The sequence below is a fragment of the Phragmites australis genome, chromosome 15 (genome assembly GCF_958298935.1).
Source record: "Phragmites australis chromosome 15, lpPhrAust1.1, whole genome shotgun sequence".
NCBI lineage: Eukaryota > Viridiplantae > Streptophyta > Magnoliopsida > Poales > Poaceae > Phragmites > Phragmites australis.
Genome location: NC_084935.1, coordinates 3192806 through 3210808, shown reverse-complemented (window position 1 = coordinate 3210808; position 18003 = coordinate 3192806). Strand labels below are relative to the sequence as shown.

Here is an 18003-nt window from a genome sequence, read left to right as displayed (position 1 = left end):
AGAGCAAAGCAAGGTTAAGAACAGAGAAGACGCTCTTACTGTTAAACCAAACCACCATGTAAGATAAAAAGACTTACAGAGATGAGGAACAACGTGATTGCCAGAATCGCACCAGTCCCAGCTCCCATGGCGATCCAGTCTGAGATGTGGATGCCGCACCTACGGCCGGAAAACCAACAAATTTAAGCGAGGATACAACAAAAAACAATGTGAGATTGCAAAAATAATACCTGGACAGGCTCGCATTGGTGAAGAAGTACAGGAAAGAGCACCACCAGAAGACCATAGGAGCGAACCATGATAATGCTCTCGCCGTCCTGCCTCCTGGGAGTTCCGTTGTATTTGTGAGTGATGGTGGTACCAGTTGGGGTAGCCAGATTGATTCTATGAGCAGTGTGCTCCCTCGGCTTGAGGCATAACGATGGCGTTGTATGTTCGCTATGTACTCTATTTGATGGCACTACTACGAAGCCAACCAGCGGCGGAATCCAGATAAAAACTGTAATCTTCTTTTCAGTAAACACAAATCTGTATTTTTAGTGGTATTTACACAGCAGTAGGGGCACAAGCAGCTAATAGTTATTTTTTGTTAACAAACGGTAAAATACATAGCTGAGACGTACATGATGCATCCTCTGCTAAGCTTGTCCATCTTTTGCTGTTTATATTGTGGGATGATGTACATAAAAGTTTGCTTGAATCATACTACAACACTACAGCCTAGAGCTGATGGATTTTACTTCCTTTTCCTTTTCTTTCTGGTCCCGGGAGAATACTACATTTTGCACCGAGAGGATTCTATTCTGGTCCAGCATTTGTCTATGTATGTCTCCTCCAGGTTTCCCATGAGCTCAATTCTTGTCGCCTTGTATATTCATTGCATGGAATTTCAACGAAACCTTCAATTATTTGCTGGGGCGGAGGTGGAAGAAATTGGGAGTAAATATGAAAAGGATTACTTAAAGAATGTTTTGTCCTCATCTTCGTCTGTATCTAGCTCAAGCCCCTCCGCCGCTAGAAGTCTACCGATCTCCTTATTCTTGTCTTCCTCTGCTTTCTTGCGCATAATATCCCTCTTCCGTAAGACAAGGGTATGCCTCTTCAGAGTTGTGCTGTAGAATTCCATAGATGCCTTCTTTTCTTTGGCGAACAGCTTCCTTTCCTCCTCAGGATCAACCTAGATCCAGTATTCAGAAATGCAGGCTTAGAAATGAAAAGGCATGAATACCATGATGGGAGGGTACAGTGTAATGGTTTGTAGTCACCTTTGACCGTGAGAGACGCCGTGCGCGCAGCGTCATTTCACGATGTTGTTGCTCAGTCCAAGCAGCCACAGCCATGTCGCCACGTTTATCAAAGGCTTTCCGCTTTTTCATTACCCACTCCATCCATGCCTGAGAAGCCTGATTGTTGGAGAAGATGGTTTTCAGAACAGCAGGAATACCTCTTATAAACAGGCATCGCTCTGCAACTCAACTATGTGCTCTCAAATTCAAATTATCATAATTATCTAACAGTTCATAATGCTTGATTGTATGCTCCTAGTCGCAGATAATACAATAGAGTGCTTAACTTTTCACGGCAGATGAACGGTATGGCCCAATTGTAATTGTTCTAATTTGGCTTTTGTTACCAAATGTTAGTTTTCGATGAATGTCATCATTCTTGGTCCTGTTTTGCAGCAAGAATAAACAAAGCATGACAAACACCGCTGTTTTGTAGATTATAGCTCGCAGGGATGGAATGGTGCTACCTTTAAGTAATTTCCTTTTTCTTGGTTTCAGAATCATGGAACTAGAATTGAAAACTAATTATGTGATTAAAATGGGTAGTGCTTGAGTATGAAAGTGGCAACAATAAACACAAAGATGCAACTTCATGCTGCACATAATCAAATGACAGAATAAGTGGGCCAAGGAAACTCATACCTTCATTGGGTTCACATGATGCTCTCTATCATACGCCCTTCTTCTTTCATCATCAATCAACAGCTCATATGCTGCTTGGATTTTGATGAAACGGGCTTCAGCAGTTTCCCCTTCCTCAAGGGTTCCCTTACCATCATAAACTTTAACAGAACAACATCATCAGATGGAATAAAAGGAGAATGTTTTTTCAAAGAAAATACATGTGCGCCAATAGCATGAACCCACAAAAAAGTAGTTGCTCCTATATCACTATGGCACCAGCTTCTTTCAAGTTCCAATTGTTTATAGCTGTCGGTAAACTACAGCCAGCCACAGCCTTTACTTGCTAGAGTATTTTGGTTAGTCTTGTGTTTATTTGTTAGCTCATACTCTCTAGTCAGAAGGACTTAAGACTTAAGAGGATACTTAAGGGAATCACATATGTTCAATAAATATGAATTGAGAATTTTGATTGTTATTCCACCACAATGTCTGGAACTCTAATACACTACCACCACAGATCTAGATTAAGAAACATCCACAAACTTTATTACACTACAACCGCTGCTCAAGATAAAGAAACACCCACTTCAAGCCTGCAATGAGACATTTATGCATGGAGAACTAGCTAAATGCTGTGTAATACTAAAACAAAGGAACACATAAATTCTCGATGAAAAAATTATATTGACCTGCAGTACATAGTGATATTGATGTTATACCACTGAATCCACAGCGCATCCACTGAAACCAGATTTTCACATTAACTCAACAATTTAAATGAGGGTCAAATACTGTGAAACAACTGTTGCAGTGCATATGTTTGACACTGATGCCTTGTGGGTGTGCGTAAACTGTTTTGTGGCAGACAAACAGCTCACTGACAAACTTAACAAAGACTATAAGAGTCGTTCATCATGTTCGTAGGAGCATATGAATTGTAAGTCTGGAAACATGACAACAGCAAATGATTGGAATGCCTGGAATGCAGTAAGGAAAATAGCTGAATACTAGGAAAATACAGAAAGATTGACGAACCAACCATCTGGGTGATAGAACTTGGCTAATCTTCTGTATGCTGTCTTTATGATCTCCTCGTCTGCATCACTACCCAACTCTTCGAACAACATGCCACACAAAGAACACATTAGCTTCACCTCTAATTACAAGTCCATACTACACAGGGCATGTTAAGCTATAAAAACAGGGGTAACGTTCTTGAAAAAAAAGGAAATTTGATTATATGTCTCAAAGTTGATCAACATTTGATAATATGTCTGAATTTGATCGTCCTTTGATCATATGATCAAAATTTAGGACCGAACCATAGAAACATGACAACAGCAAATGATCAAAAATTGGCAACCGAACACCAAATTTCGAACAAGCGAAGCCTCAACGGACCAAATAATTTGTCAACTGAATTGATCAGCATCATACAAGCGCGTAGATCCTCAGGATCGACATAGAAAACACCCATATACTAATCCAAGTTCCGAAGCTCTCACTACCATAGAGAGCACTGCGTCGTACCAAGTGTCTCGTACGGCGACTTCTCCGAATCCCAGCTCGCCGCGCGCGTGGACGCCCTCCTCCACGCACCAACCGCCGCTCTCGCGACCTCGTAGAGCACGAACGCGGGCGGCCTCGAATTCGACGTGACCCGGAAGCTCCCGCCGAGCGCCGGCACGAACCCCAGCCGCCTGGCGCCTCGGCCCGCGGCGGTGGACGAGGAGTAGATGTGGAGGAGGGAGGACATCGCTCGTAGGCTTCTCATCGCCGGCGACGGGGTTGCTTAGGGTTAGGGCGTGGAGCCGTGGAGGAGGAACAGGCGGAGCCGAGGCAGGGCCGCCGGAGGCGCGGTTTTGTGGTGGAACAGAGGGAGTAAGGGTGGCAATTTCCCGGGTCGTTCCCGCGGGTTCAGAACTGACTAGGATGGGTTCAGAAGTAAAATCCACCCTGCAGGGCTATCGGATTGGGTCCCAACCGGTTCGAGGCACCCGTTGGCCAAAAATTCGAGTCTCACCTTTAACCGTGTCTCTGTCTCCAATATTTTATCAGATCCTCACAATTCATGCCATAGCAAGATCTAATCCATCAGTGCGCTCACCCGCTCCACCGCCCCGAGTCGGCCTCCTCCCCGCCGCCCCTAGCCTACCTCCTTCCCACCGCATTCGGCCGCTCCAGACCGACCCTCCCTCTATTGGTCTGCCCGCACGTCACACGGGGCTGGGAGGATGGAGGAAAAGGGTGAAACCCCTGCTGGCGTCTCGTCACATCCTGTTGTTGGCGCGCAGGTGAAGAACCGAGTGGAACCCGTGCAGCCGCCATACGCGTGTGGCTAAAGGCTCGACCGCCATGCGTAGAGGGAGGGGGAGACCAAAGGCCCTACTGTGGCCGTGATGCCCGTCGAGATCACATAGAGGAGGCTGTCAAGCTCCATGTATGTGTATCCCCTTCACTTCTCCCTCTGGTTCGACCTCCGTCGTGGGTGTCAGCCATCATGTTGTTGCGCCAACGTTGAGCTATGTTATGTTACTCTGGCCATCGAGCTGTCGAAGCAAGCTTCGGCCGGCCACTGCGTCGTCACCGTCAAGATTTTATGGGATGCTGATTTATTACTCCGACCCGCCTCACCGCGATGCCGTTGAGACTTGGGGGCGAAGAACCGGAGATCGGGAGCGAGAAGACAGAGGAAGGAAGGCAGGGGATATGTGAGGCGTGGGGAAGACGCACGGTGGGCGGATCCCGCGCATGAGCAGGCGCGGCGGCGCCCATGGGGATGGGTAGTAGTGAAGGTGCATCTATCCTCCAAATGTAATTTTAGTAATTAATGATAATACCTATGAACTAATAATTATGTTGAGCATTATTAGTATGGTATTCCATAGGATATGCCTAAGTGATTGAGCATAGTCATTGAGGATTGTCATGTGATCAAGAGAAATATACCTAGATGAATGAGCTTTAGGTGATTCTCAGGTAAGTGATGATAATATTTATGGACTAACAATTATGTTGAGAATTGTTAATAGATTATTTCATAGGTGATACATAAAGGATTGAGTAGGATTCATTAAGGAATGTCATATGATCAAGAGAAATACATTGAGATGAATGAGCTCTAAGTGATGCTCATATGAAAAATAAGAAGCTAGAGAGGAAGAGACCTCGGAGTTCATATATGGTCTTAAGAATATTGGCAATAAGCACAAAGATCAAAGTTACTTGTGGAGATCAAATAACTGAAGGTTACATATGAAGACAAATATTGAATTGAGATATTCAATGTGCCAAGTTGGAAGAGCAAGATCGAGACAAGCTTAGTGAACAACTTGTGTGCTTAATAATTACGGTTCATGCCTTGGTGGTGAACGGGATGAAAATGATGTGAAAAGACAAATCTTACATGCTTGGTGTATGGAAGCAATCAAGTAAACTTCATCGAGCTTGATCAAGAGAGGATCAAGATGGGAAGCGATGATGAACATCATCATTAAGCTTAAGTAAAGAGTTGATACAGCATCATTAAGCTCAAGTAAAGAGTTGATGACAACCCTAGAAGGAATATTGGGACTTGGATGATGTGTTCATCAAGTCTGGCGAGATGGCTAGCTCAAGATAAAGGTATAAAATATAGGGTTTTTTTTTATAGTCAATGGTGATTAGAGAAGAGAAATGGCCCGTAGGATAAATGCATACTATTAAGTGGGGTCTTGAAATTGCTTGAGTTTTACCATATGTTGATAAGTCCAATCTTACATATGCATACTCTCTTTAGTAGGATGTTATAATTTGCAAATAGCTCAAGTTCATATTCCTACTTCGTATGGCATATCACTAACTTTGCAAAGATGTTTTGCAAGTTGTCATAGTGAATGCTTTAATCTTTGGTCGCATGGAACCTTTATGTTGCAAATTTGTTTTGCAAAAGTTTAAGGTTCATGTAGTTTTCATTTTGGTGGATCTTTGGATTATATTTTAGGTTTGATCTAATATGTTTGAGATCAAGCAATCAATTGAGATGTATAGCTCTCTGAATAAGCTTTTTATAGAGTCCAAGATCACCTTAATCGGGCATCGAGTTCAAAAGTTATCGACGTTTCTCTGAGTGTCGGTAGTACTGTTTTGGAAGTGACGGTCCGACCACTAAGAATTCCGGTCTGACCGCCAAGATGGGAGATCTAACTCTTGGAACTAACATAGAACTCATCTCTAGATCGGGTGGCGGTCCGACCACCAAGGAGGCTGGTCCGACCACCGGAGCGTGCAGAGAACCTCCGTTTTCCTAGAGAGGATGGCGATCCGACCGCCAAGGTGGCGGTCTGACTGCCAAGAGGATCAGTCTGACCGTTGGAAAGGTGAAAAGGCTGTAACAGCTAGTTTTAGAGGTGTTGGTCCAATGACAGTCCGATTGCCAAGTGAACTGTGGTCTGACTGCCAGATGCGTAGAGAAGTCAGACTTTAGGCAACGACTACATTTCGGGTTGTAGCCTATAAATACCTTGTGTCCAGCGACTTGAGCAAGTACTCTGCCCACATTGAGCATATTTGAGCTAAGTGAAGTCCTCCCAACATATTTGTGCATGTGTTGCACATAGTGAGGGTTGTGAGACAAGAATCAAGTGTATTTGCATTAATGATTGAGCTTTAGACACTTGGTGAGAGTCGAATTCGTCTTGGCTTGTTACTCTTGGTATTTGCCAACACCTAGAAGACGCGGTAGCGTTGTGATCCGGTGATCTTCTCGAGAAAGTTTGTGAGAAGGCCCGGTGTGATTGTGAGAGGCTTTGTGTACGTCTTGCTGGAGTAGTAAAGTGCAACTCTAGTGGAATCGAGATAATGAGTGGTTCATTGGATTAATCCGACTCAAGATCAAGTTGCTCATGGTGAGCCTCTTCTCGTGGTGAGAATTACATACTTAATAGAGGAGCAGTTAAAAGTTTGAACCCATCTCAATGTGGATTAGGGGAGACCGACAAGTTTCCAAGATCACGATAAAAAATCTGGTATCTCCTTTGTGATTTGGCTACTTAAACTTATTTACTTTGAACAATTTACATTCATAGAATTATAATTGCTTACAGGTCACCGTAGGTTGCAAATCTTGACATAGACATAGATCAATCACTTTAATTTAGATATAGATTTTGGGGGTTTCATATGTGCTGTAACCGATTGCTTTTAATTCCGCATCTTTATCGGTTATATCTTGCTAGAATTTTTAGAACCGCCTATTCATCCCCCTCTAGTCGGCCTCCTTGATCCTACAAGTAGGCAGGGGACGGGGCGGGTCAGTGTGCGAGGAGTGGAGGTTTTGGGTCCCCGACGGGTCTCGGGTCCCCACCGGGCTAGGGGCGGGGGTGATTTTGAACTCGATTTGAGTTTTAGGGCCGGTTCGGGTTTCAGGTCGAGTGTGGGCAGTCAAAATCCGATGCGTGTAGACCTGTTGCCATCCCTAGGAGGGAACACCTCCTGATGGTGACACGTTGATGGATCCCTTCTCAAATAAAATTAGTTTTTCCCCTTCATAGCTGCTATTTACACACTTCTTTTCTAGTTATCTGTAGGCTGTACTTTTGCACACTCGTGCTACATGTAAAATAACTAGCTAAGTGTTTGTATGTTACAACGAAAATATAAATATTAGATATGATAACATCAAGAATAAATTCAAGCTATGAAGATATGGATGCGCTATGGAAGCACCACAGAACGAATACGTCGAGAACGATACTGTAATTTGATTTCAGATGGAATCCGCAAAAGGAAGAGGATATTATCTGCTAATTTTACTCCTAATTTCTTTATTTATTTTCATCCGTAGCCGATAACGAGATTGAGAGATTGGAGGATGAGGATGGATGACAAAAGTGGGTTAATTATTTGAATTTTAGATGTTTTTATTAGATAAGAGGGTAATAGAGCAAGATGTGACACAAGAACCAACTTGTGTTTTATGTAGTAGAGATTTCTTTTCCTTTGTAAGAATAAGTAGGAGCACTCGAAGTATTTTAATTCCTTTCGTAAACTATATAGAAGTTATATTTACAAATTTAGAAGTGATGTAAATATGAGAGTTGATCAACCCTATCCTACTAGCACAAGTCTCTTCTCTGTAGTCTGCATTTTGCACGACAGCCACATTACTACAGGTTGAGATCAGTTCTGTACATAAACCAGATCCTCATGATCAGGTCCATATCTAACTGAAGCTCTTGCAGTGTTCTGACAGCTTGGTCTTCAGAGAATGACTAATAAATAGAAGTCATTTCTTCTTGGCGCCAGCAGACATGGCCCTTTCCCACTGCGCGACGTCTTCAACCTGCGAGGGTGGCGGCGGTAGGACCTCGCGCTCGACCAAATCCCAGCCGTCGAAGATGCTGTCTGGCATGCCTCCGTGCTTCACCGGCTTACCGGTGTACAAGAAGCTATCGTTCGAGTTCAGGAGGAGGTTGTCCAGAGAGCTCGGCTGATCAGAACAGAGATTAAATCAGGTAATGCAATGCGATGGAATAGATGTAGATGCAATGCAAGCAGAAGCATAGTATCAATTTACCATGATAGCTGTGTGCATGCTGTCCATAATACTACTCTCGGATGAGATGGCCGAGCTTGCCTTCCAAATTGATCTGTTTAACTGCTGTACTTGCTTCTCTGATCTGCGAGCAGCATACAGGGTCAGTTTTTCCTTTTGAGAATAAACAATATGTGATCACAGATACGCATTGTTACTATGATACATCATAAGGTACCTTGAAGAAATGTTCGATTCAAGAGCAGCTCGAAGGGCCTTCGATGACGATAACATATGGAGCAACTTTGCAAATGCCTCAAAAGTAGAAAGATTGGATGACACATCCAAGCCCAATGAGTTATAATAGTAGGTAGTAATGGAGGTAACACTCGTCTTTAATAGTGATATTCCTCTTTGCAAGTCTTGATGCCTCTCCATGGAGTGAGAAGATGCAACAGAAAAGTTGAAGTTACTACTTCTCTTGGAATCAAAAGACTGTTTCTTGACAGAATCCACAGAGTCAACACCAAAGTTATCCGAACCACTTCCTGTCAATGAACTTTCCTCGCCACCTGAGCAAATGTTTTGCCTAGGTATAAAAAGAGGGTAAACCTTGCTGGAGAGAAGAAGACAGTTTCATGTCAGTAAGGGTTTTATACGTTCATGTTCATGAGATAGAGAGCTGCTGCTTTTCCCAGATACAGTACCTCTGGGACTGACGTGTGTTCCAGTAGGAACTCCGTTGCCATATATGTGAACATGAAGCCTAATACATCACATTTACAAATATGTTAGCCTAATACATCACATTTACAAATATGTTAGCCTAATACATCACATTTACAAATATGTTAGCCAATGAACCGACTGGATAGCCAATTGAAAGTTCATGCTGCTACTCATGCACACCACAGATGTAGACAAGTATAATTTGCAGAATACACTTGTGCATAGTTCGCATAAAAATGACGTGGAGCTCTGGAGGACATATCCTTATTAAGTGCAAAGTTCTATCAGACAGGTTACAGATACTTCATAATCAAACAACAGATATTCTGGATGAAAATAGCTAAATTTACAGGACGTACTACAGTTTGTGGTACATACTATTTAACTGCCAGGACTAGCCAGTTGAATCTGCCAATCTGGCATTGCAATTATAGATCTATTAGGCAGGTCTATGTGTGATTAGCTATAATTAGCTCTTACTATGTATACTTGATTGTATTCCTTGTATCCCCAGCCATATTGGCTATATATATGAAGGTCAACCCCCCATATTGGGTGTGAGGTGTGTCTCTACATGGTATCAGACGATTAGATCCTATTCTCCCGGTCTTTCCCCCCCTCCACCTCGCGACTCCGTGATCGCGCGACTTCCCCCCCCACGCGCGAGACTTCCTCTCGCCCGTCCTCCCTCTCTCCTCTCCCATGGACACCTCGGCCTCCTCCTCCTCGGCCACCAGTGCCGGCACCCTGCCCGCGACAGGCACTCCCCCCATGCCTGCCATGAGCGCCGGCGCTGCTGCCCCGATCGTGGCTCACAACTACGCCACAGTCAATGTCAAGTTCCACATCCCTTTTACGCTGGACCTTCAATCCAACTACTCCAAGTGGGCGTTCTTCTTCAAGTCGCTGTGCGGCAAGTTCGGCCTTCGCTCGCACATCGACGGCTCTGCTCCCCCTCGACCTGATGATCCTCAGTGGGATGTCGCGGAGTGCTGCGTCCGGGGCTGGATCTCCGGCTCCGTCGACGACTCCGTCCTCGACCTCGCCATGGACAGTGCCGATCCAACCGCTCGTGATCTGTGGGTGGCCATTGAAGGGATCTTCCGCGCCAACCGGGAGCCGCGCGCCATCTTCCTCCTCAACGAGTTTCACTCCATGGTGCAAGGTGACAGCACCATATCGGCGTACTGCCAGCGGCTGAAGATCAAGGCCGCCGCTCTTCGCGACGTCGGCCATCCTGTCCAGGACTCGCAGCTCGTCCTCGCCCTTCTGCGTGGCCTCAATCCTCGCTTCTCCAACACCGCCGACGACATCGCCAACTCCGCTGTACTTCCCACATTCGCCAGAGCCCATGACATGCTGGCACTAAAGGAGCTTCGTCTCGCCAACGACGAAAAGACGGTCGCCAGCACCGCCCTCCTCGCCACCATCGGCTCTGGCTGCACCAGCCCGGGCGGGTGCCGTGCTCTCGCTGCCACAGCCAACTCTGGAGGTCCACACAACCCACACGTGACCGGCTACGGCAGCAACAAGGGCGGCGGCGGTGGCAACAGCAGCGGCAGCAAGGGCAAGGGCAAGGGCCGGCGTGGCTGGAACAGCGGCTCTGCGCAGCAGCGCGGCGGCACTGGCCAGACTAATCAATACCGACCCATGGGCCCCTGGATTTGCTACAATCCATGGGCGCCACAGGGCCCTCCTTCGGCTCGCAGGGCGGCTGGCGCCCAGGCGTGCTTGGCGCCCCTCCTCCTCAGGCTCAAACGGCCTTCGCGCCTACGCAGCCCCCGACGACATTTGCGCCGCTCCACGTCTCCCAACAAGCTCCCATGTGGAACCAGGATGGTCTTGTCGCTGCACTCAATCAGATGCATCTCCAGGGCCAGCATCCCTGGGTCCTGGATTCCGGCGCCTCCTCCCACATGAGCTCCTCGGATGGTATACTCCTCTCTCGCCATCCTCCTCCTCACTCTTCCATTACAGTTGGCAATGGTGCAAATCTTCCTATTTCATGTCGTGGCGAGTCTGTTCTTCATACACCAGAGTCCAATTTTCATCTAAATAATGTCTTAGTTGTCCCATCTCTAGTCTGCAATCTGCTATCTGTCCGTCAATTTACTAGGGACAACAACTACTCTATAGAATTTGACGCTCTTGGTTTTTCTGTCAATGATATCCCGACCCGACGCGTGATGCTTCGCTGCAATAGTGCTGGTGATCTTTACACCTTCCCTGCTGCGTCTTCCGCTCCACACGCCAGCATTGCCATCTCCACCGACCTTTGGCATCACCGTCTTGGTCATCCCAGCTCCGCCACCATTGACATTCTTCGTCGTAATACGTCCATCAGCTGTAATAAAATAGAGCAATTGCTATGTCATTCTTGTCAGCTTGGCAAATATGTGCGCCTTCCTTTTTCAGATTCCAGTTCATATACTTCCATGCCTTTTGAACTTGTTCACTGTGATGTATGGACATCCCCGGTTGCCAGTGTATCTGGGTATCAATACTATCTCGTTTTACTTGATGATTTTACTCATTTCTGTTGGACCCTTCCCCTCACTCGCAAATCTGAAGTCTTCACACATATTGCAAATTTTTGCAATTATGTCCACACTCAATTCAGCCTTGCCATCAAAGCTGTCCAAGCCGACAACGGCACTGAGTTCGTAAACAATACCCTCCATACTCTCTTTGCTTCCCGTGGTATTCATTTACGCCTCTCGTGTCCATACACCTCCCCACAAAATGGCAAGGCTAAACGCCTTCTTCGCACATTGAACAACATCAGCCGCACGATGCTCCTACATGCACACATGCCTGCTCAGTACTGGGCTGAGGCCCTCGCCACAGCCACATACCTTCTGAATAGGCGTCCCTGCTCTGCTGTTTGCCACAGCATTCCATACACTCTCCTCCACAACAAATCTCCCGAGTACTCCCACTTACGTGTCTTTGGGTGTCTCTGTTATCCGAACTTGACCGCCACGGCTCGCCACAAACTCTCCCCTCGCTCCACAGCTTGTGTTTTTCTCGGCTATCCCTCTTCCCACAAGGGGTACCGCTGCCTCGACATGGCCACTAAGCGCGTCATCATCTCTCGCCATGTGGTCTTCGATGAGACTTGTTTTCCCTTCGGGCTTTACCCCTCCAGGTCCTCGTCAAGCGACCTGGATTTTTTGCTTGCAGGAACTACAGTGCCGGTGCGTCCTGCATCCTGCCCTCTGCTGCTGGGCAGTCACACCAAGGTTTCATTGAGGAGCTGACCGACGACCCCGCGATCTTGTTTCACGGCCCCGTACTGCCTGCTGCTCCTCCAACGGCTGCCCCGGCTCCAGCTGCTCCTCCAGCGGCTGCCCCGGCTCCAGCTGCTGTTCACGCCGCTCCACCAGCTCGGGACATCCGGCTTGTCTACAGCCGGCGTCCCCGAGCGCATGACGGGTCCTCTACAGCACCAGGACCGGCTCCTGCACCTGTTCAGCAGCCTCCTGCCCTTGTACAGCAGGCTACTGCTCCTGTCCAGCAGGCTACTGCTCCTGTACAGCAGCCGCAGGTGCCCGCAGCTCCATCAGCACCTCCCGTACAGCAGGAACGACGCATCACGCGGACCCAGTCCGGGGCCATACCGGTTATGCGGTATGTGGGGCTCTCTGCGACAACCACTCCGTCTCCACTTCCCGCCAACTACCGTAGCGGCTTGGCTGATCCAAACTGGCGTGCGGCCATGGCTGAGGAGTACAAGGCGCTCATCGACAACGGGACATGGCGCCTCGTGCCCCGGCCACCCGGCGCCAACGTGGTCACCGGCAAGTGGATATTCAAGCACAAGTACCACTCCGACGGTACCCTCGCCCGCCACAAGGCTCGCTGGGTGGTTCGTGGCTTCTCCCAGCGCCACGGGATCGACTACGACGAGACATTCAGCCCGGTGGTCAAACCAGCAACCATCCGGGCTGTCCTCAGCATGGCTGCCTCACGCGCCTGGCCTATTCATCAGCTAGACGTCAAGAACGCCTTTCTCCATGGACATCTGGAGGAGACCGTCTACTGCCAGTAGCCCCCAGGCTTCGTCGACCCTGTTTTTCCTGATCATGTGTGTCTGTTGCAGCGCTCCCTCTACAGCCTGAAGCAGGCTCCCCGAGCCTGGTACCAGCGTTTTGCGACATACATTCGCCAGCTCGGCTTCGTCGCCTCGACTTCCGACACCTCCCTCTTTGTCTACAAAGACGGGACCAGTATCGCCTACCTGCTTCTGTACGTCGACGACATCGTCCTTACTGCGTCCTCAACGGCATTTCTACAGTAGATCATTGGGCGCCTCCACTCTGAGTTTGCCATGACTGACCTGGGCGCACTCCATCACTTCCTCGGCATCTCCGTCACTCGCTCCGCCGACGGCTTGTTCTTATCACAGCGACAGTACGCCGTTGAGCTCCTTCAACGCGCCGGCATGGCTGAGTGTCACTCTACGACGACACCTGTTGACACTCATGCCAAGCTATCCGCCACCGCCGGTGCCCCTGTTGCTGATCCGTCCGCGTACCGGAGCCTTGCTGGCGCGCTCCAGTACCTCACGCTGACTCGTCCTGACTTGGCATACGCCGTCCAACAGGTGTGCCTCTTCATGCATGATCCCCGCGAGCCGCACCTCTCGATGATCAAGCGGATTCTACGCTACCTGAAGGGCACTCTCTCCTCCGGCCTCCACATTGGTGTCGGCCCTGTTCAGTCACTGGTCGCCTACTCCGATGCCGACTGGGCTGGCTGCCCAGATTCTCGGCGCTCCACCTCCGGCTATTGTGTCTACCTCGGCGACAATCTGATTTCTTGGTCCTCCAAGCGTCAGACCACGGTCTCCCGCTCCAGTGCAGAAGCAGAGTACCGTGCTGTTGCTCATGTGGTGGCCGAGTGCTGCTGGCTGCGCCAGCTCCTGCAGGAGCTCCACGTCTCCATTGCTTCGGCGACGGTTGTCTACTGCGACAATGTCAGCGCTGTCTACATGACAACCAACCCCGTTCATCATCGTCGCACGAAGCACATTGAGATTGATATTCACTTCGTCCGTGAGAAGGTCGCCTTGGGACAAGTTCGGGTTCTTCATGTGCCGTCCTCCCACCAGTTCGCAGACATCATGACCAAGGCCTTCCTGTACAGCTATTTACTGAATTCAGGTCCAGTCTATGCGTCCGGGATCCTCCCGCTTAGACTGCGGGCGGGTATTAGGCAGGTCTATGTGTGATTAGCTATAATTAGCTCTTACTATGTATACTTGATTGTATTCCTTGTATCCCCAGCCATATTGGCTATATATATGAAGGTCACCCCCCCCCCCATATTGGGTGTGAGGTGTGTCTCTACAAGATCTTACCCCAAAAGTTTGCTACCGGCAGCGAATTGGATCTTACCCCAAAACCTGATATATGAAGAGCAGGCGCAGATAGGATACGAACTGCAATGTTGACGAGTTGTAACATGTACCTGTAACAACAAGTACCTTAAGTCCACTAATTCAGAACCAAATTCGCAAATTACTGTTGCAAACTGTTCTAGCGAATAATCTGCACAACCCAAGAGAATGATATTTCAACATCTCTAATGGCTGTAGATAAGGAACACTATTGGTCTCCATACAGTACTCTCTTGCCAGTTACCATGGATTTTCCACTTCCATAAACTAATGAAAATTGGTAATGTTTCTCTTCAGTCTAGACAGCACTTCTTAATATTTAGAAGCAGGCAACTTTACAAAAATATTTTTACAAGAATTAGAGAGCATGCATAAGGTTGAGGTTTAGAAGATCACATAATGAGTTGTACAAGAACATCCATTCATTTAGTCATTCCAATTATTAAGAGCAGAGCATTCCAATTAAGTAAATAACTGAATGAGGAACGTAATGATTAGAACAATAATAAGCAGTAGTTAGAGCAAAGTATAACCCCAATGAAGCCGATAGCTCTTCTGATGGAACCGAATGTGGATCAAGACCACGAGGAAGACGAGTCCCACATATTGCATCGTATGGACCACTGTAGCCATCTTTCTTTTCTCCCTCTTTAATAACCTACATATACATATTAAAAAGTGTATGATATAAATTCACATGTAAGCATGAATGATTGAATATTCCAGATCATATTAGAGAATATCAGAAAGTATTTAAAACACTCCTCATTTTATGTAATAAAATTCCAGTGAACATGCAAAGTCAAACAGCATAATAACACAACCAATATATGATGTTCACAAGTGAAAGATGTTACAGTAGATTATAAAAAACAACATGCTCCAAATGTGATCAAAATTGAATCTTGCCGGGTGAGGTTGCCACCAAGGATCTCAAAAGTGTGTGTGTGTGTGTAATGTGCATGTCTCAACTCTACTCTAGTTACAGTTGCGCCATCCTCAATTACAATCTAAAAACTAATAGAGTTACAATCCACAAGACAAAGAGTTACAACCAGACGTAAATAAAAGCAATTTTGAGTTGCAATTGCGTTATGGCTGAACGTAACTCCTCACGAATTCCTTGTCTAATGATGTACAACCTAAGGAACACTATTGTAATCTTAGTACAATCTAAAACGTAACTCATTAGCTTCTCGTGTTGCAATTATGTATTTCTGGATGTGCGATTGTAACTAGTCTATCTAGCGGATTGTAACTGACAGTTGTTTGAATTGTAATTGGAGGGTGGCGTAACAGTAAACTACAGTGCGCCTATACGTAGAATAGACTCGCCACACACAAACGTAGAAACTTACTCGTCGCATTGGTAACAACTTGCACAGTTGCTTTATAGCTTTTGATTGCATTTTCAGACGTCGTGAGGTGGCTGCCATCTGCCAACAAAGTATAAGCATTTCAATTGCATGATAAAAATGCACATACACATAGTACAGCTGATGGACAATATGTAGTTCTTGCTATGTGGAGCAAACAATAAGAGAAGAAGGGCATATCATGACTCACAAATTGCATCTGTGCGAGTTTCATGGCATTGGTGTGCATTGCTGTTGCATCAGCTCGCCTCTTTTTTAACTGACAGTGAGAAGCAAGATATATGCAGTATTAGTAAGGTGTTATTGAGTTCGATTTTAATAAACACCAAGATATACATATTTATACCGTGACAAAAGCCAGATGCAACAATGAAGTCTGTGCCTTGAGATCACTCGATGCCTGCTCGACCTTGGTCTTGTCTGCGAAAACAACAATACCCAGAACTCAGTATCAATAACCAACCAGCAACTGCTAATAAAATCTATCAAAGGTTAGAGGGATTGATTCACCTATCGCAGTTTGTCTCTTCAATTCATTGAGCCGGTCCCTCAACTGCTTGATATCTTGAGTTTTGCTCCCTCTCCAGGTCCTCTGCTCATCCGCCTTGCTCTGTTAAAAAATACACAAACAGGGGAAAAGCTATAATTTTTTCGCACAAATTCCCCAATAACCACAAAAATGCTACAGCAATTCAAAGTTCACGCACAGTTATTCCGGCCACCATCATACTTGGTTCAGGTATATACTCCTATTGACTCAACAAGCTATTTGCTCATGCTAAAGTTTAACCCAGCAATCATATAACTAATTCAGACTCCAAGCGGAAACTGCCAATCAAGGCAAACTTACCACTGAATTGGGGAGGGGGGGATCATAGGGGAGAAAGAGACCAACCTGGGCCTCGAGGCGCGCAGCGATGCGGGAGTGGAGGGAGTCGCGGAGGCTCCTCATCATGCGCAACCTCGTGTGGTACTCGATCAGCCTGCAGAAAACCGAACCCAAATCAAACAGCGGCGGCAGGAGCGTTGAGGATTACGCTGGAAAGATGCAAACTTTAGCCGAATTCGGGGGAGGCGAGGAGAAGAGCCGACTCCTACCTGCCGTTGACGCACGCGGCGCAGCAGGAGGGGAGGTTGGATCCCTCGCAGAGCGCGCAGCTGCTGCTGCCCCACCGGGACGCCATCCTCTTCGCGCCGGTTCGATGGGAGGGGAGGGGAGGGGTTAGGGGTGGTTCTCTGGTGCCCCCGCTGGAAGAGGCCAGATCACCGGCGGCGAGGCGCGGTGCCGTGCCGTTGCGCCGGGAGCGGGTATGTTACCGTGCGAGTCCTTTGCGTGAGGGGGATAATTCCAGCGTGGAGAGGAAAAGTGGGAAACCCAAGCACAGCAAGAATACGGCGACCCGAAAGTCTTGCACAGCTTGTTTCGGGCCAATGGAAGAGCTTTGTATGAGTTCTTTTCAAAGCCCATAACGAGTACTAAGAGAATACACCCAAGTTTGCACCACGAGAGAGGGAGAGAGACGACGAGGCTGCAGTAGTTCCATGAGCAGCAGAGGCATCCAGGGCACGGTAGACAGTAAAGGCCTGGTTAGCAGAGCTGCAGAGTAGCTTCTCCGTGTAAAATAGAGAACTCTGTCAAACAACTTTTCAATTTTTACCTCTGAATAAAATCTATGAAAATAATTGTCTAAAATAAACTACATACTAAAAACTAAAAATAACTTTTTTTCTTTAATTCACTTCTCACACAGAACCACTACCCCTATAAAATTTACTCTAAATAAAAATCAATTTCAATCATAAAATTACTTTCCTCACGTAATCACCACTCTAAATAATAAGAAAAAACACTACCAACAGACCTAAAAGTGATTCACAGGAGGCGACCCAAATCAGTCGCGTGCCCATCGAGATATAGTTGCTGACAACTTATATATGCATCCACCAATCAACAAGTGCGAATCCAACATATCCAAACAAAAGACACAACCGTGATTACAAAGAAACAAAAACACGAACAGAACAAAGCACCTGCTGTGAGGCAAAACCCGGGAAGAAAGGACTACAGAATTC

At 46.9% G+C, this 18003-nt stretch overlaps 2 protein-coding genes across 2 annotated transcripts; both read right to left on the bottom strand.

Annotated features, from left to right (window-relative positions):
• Nucleotides 1-491: 491 nt before the first annotated feature.
• LOC133893495 (uncharacterized) lies at nt 492-3815 on the bottom strand. The gene is made up of 6 exons (XM_062334524.1): nt 3441-3815; nt 2950-3024; nt 1929-2068; nt 1266-1403; nt 960-1177; nt 492-865 (listed from the first exon to the last, which is right to left on the bottom strand). Exons 1-6 carry the CDS (start codon nt 3682-3684, stop codon nt 820-822), a joined length of 861 nt encoding a protein of 286 aa, XP_062190508.1. The 5' UTR covers nt 3685-3815; the 3' UTR covers nt 492-819.
• A 4098-nt stretch (nt 3816-7913) lies between these two features.
• Nucleotides 7914-17347, bottom strand: LOC133892594 (uncharacterized). Its single transcript, XM_062333461.1, has 12 exons — nt 17029-17347; nt 16826-16913; nt 16441-16540; nt 16277-16350; nt 16121-16189; nt 15913-15990; nt 15088-15212; nt 14553-14625; nt 9132-9190; nt 8663-9040; nt 8467-8569; nt 7914-8379 (listed from the first exon to the last, which is right to left on the bottom strand). The coding sequence occupies exons 1-12, from the start codon at nt 17112-17114 to the stop codon at nt 8176-8178; spliced, it is 1437 nt and encodes a 478-aa protein (XP_062189445.1). The 5' UTR covers nt 17115-17347; the 3' UTR covers nt 7914-8175.
• Nucleotides 17348-18003: the final 656 nt, after the last annotated feature.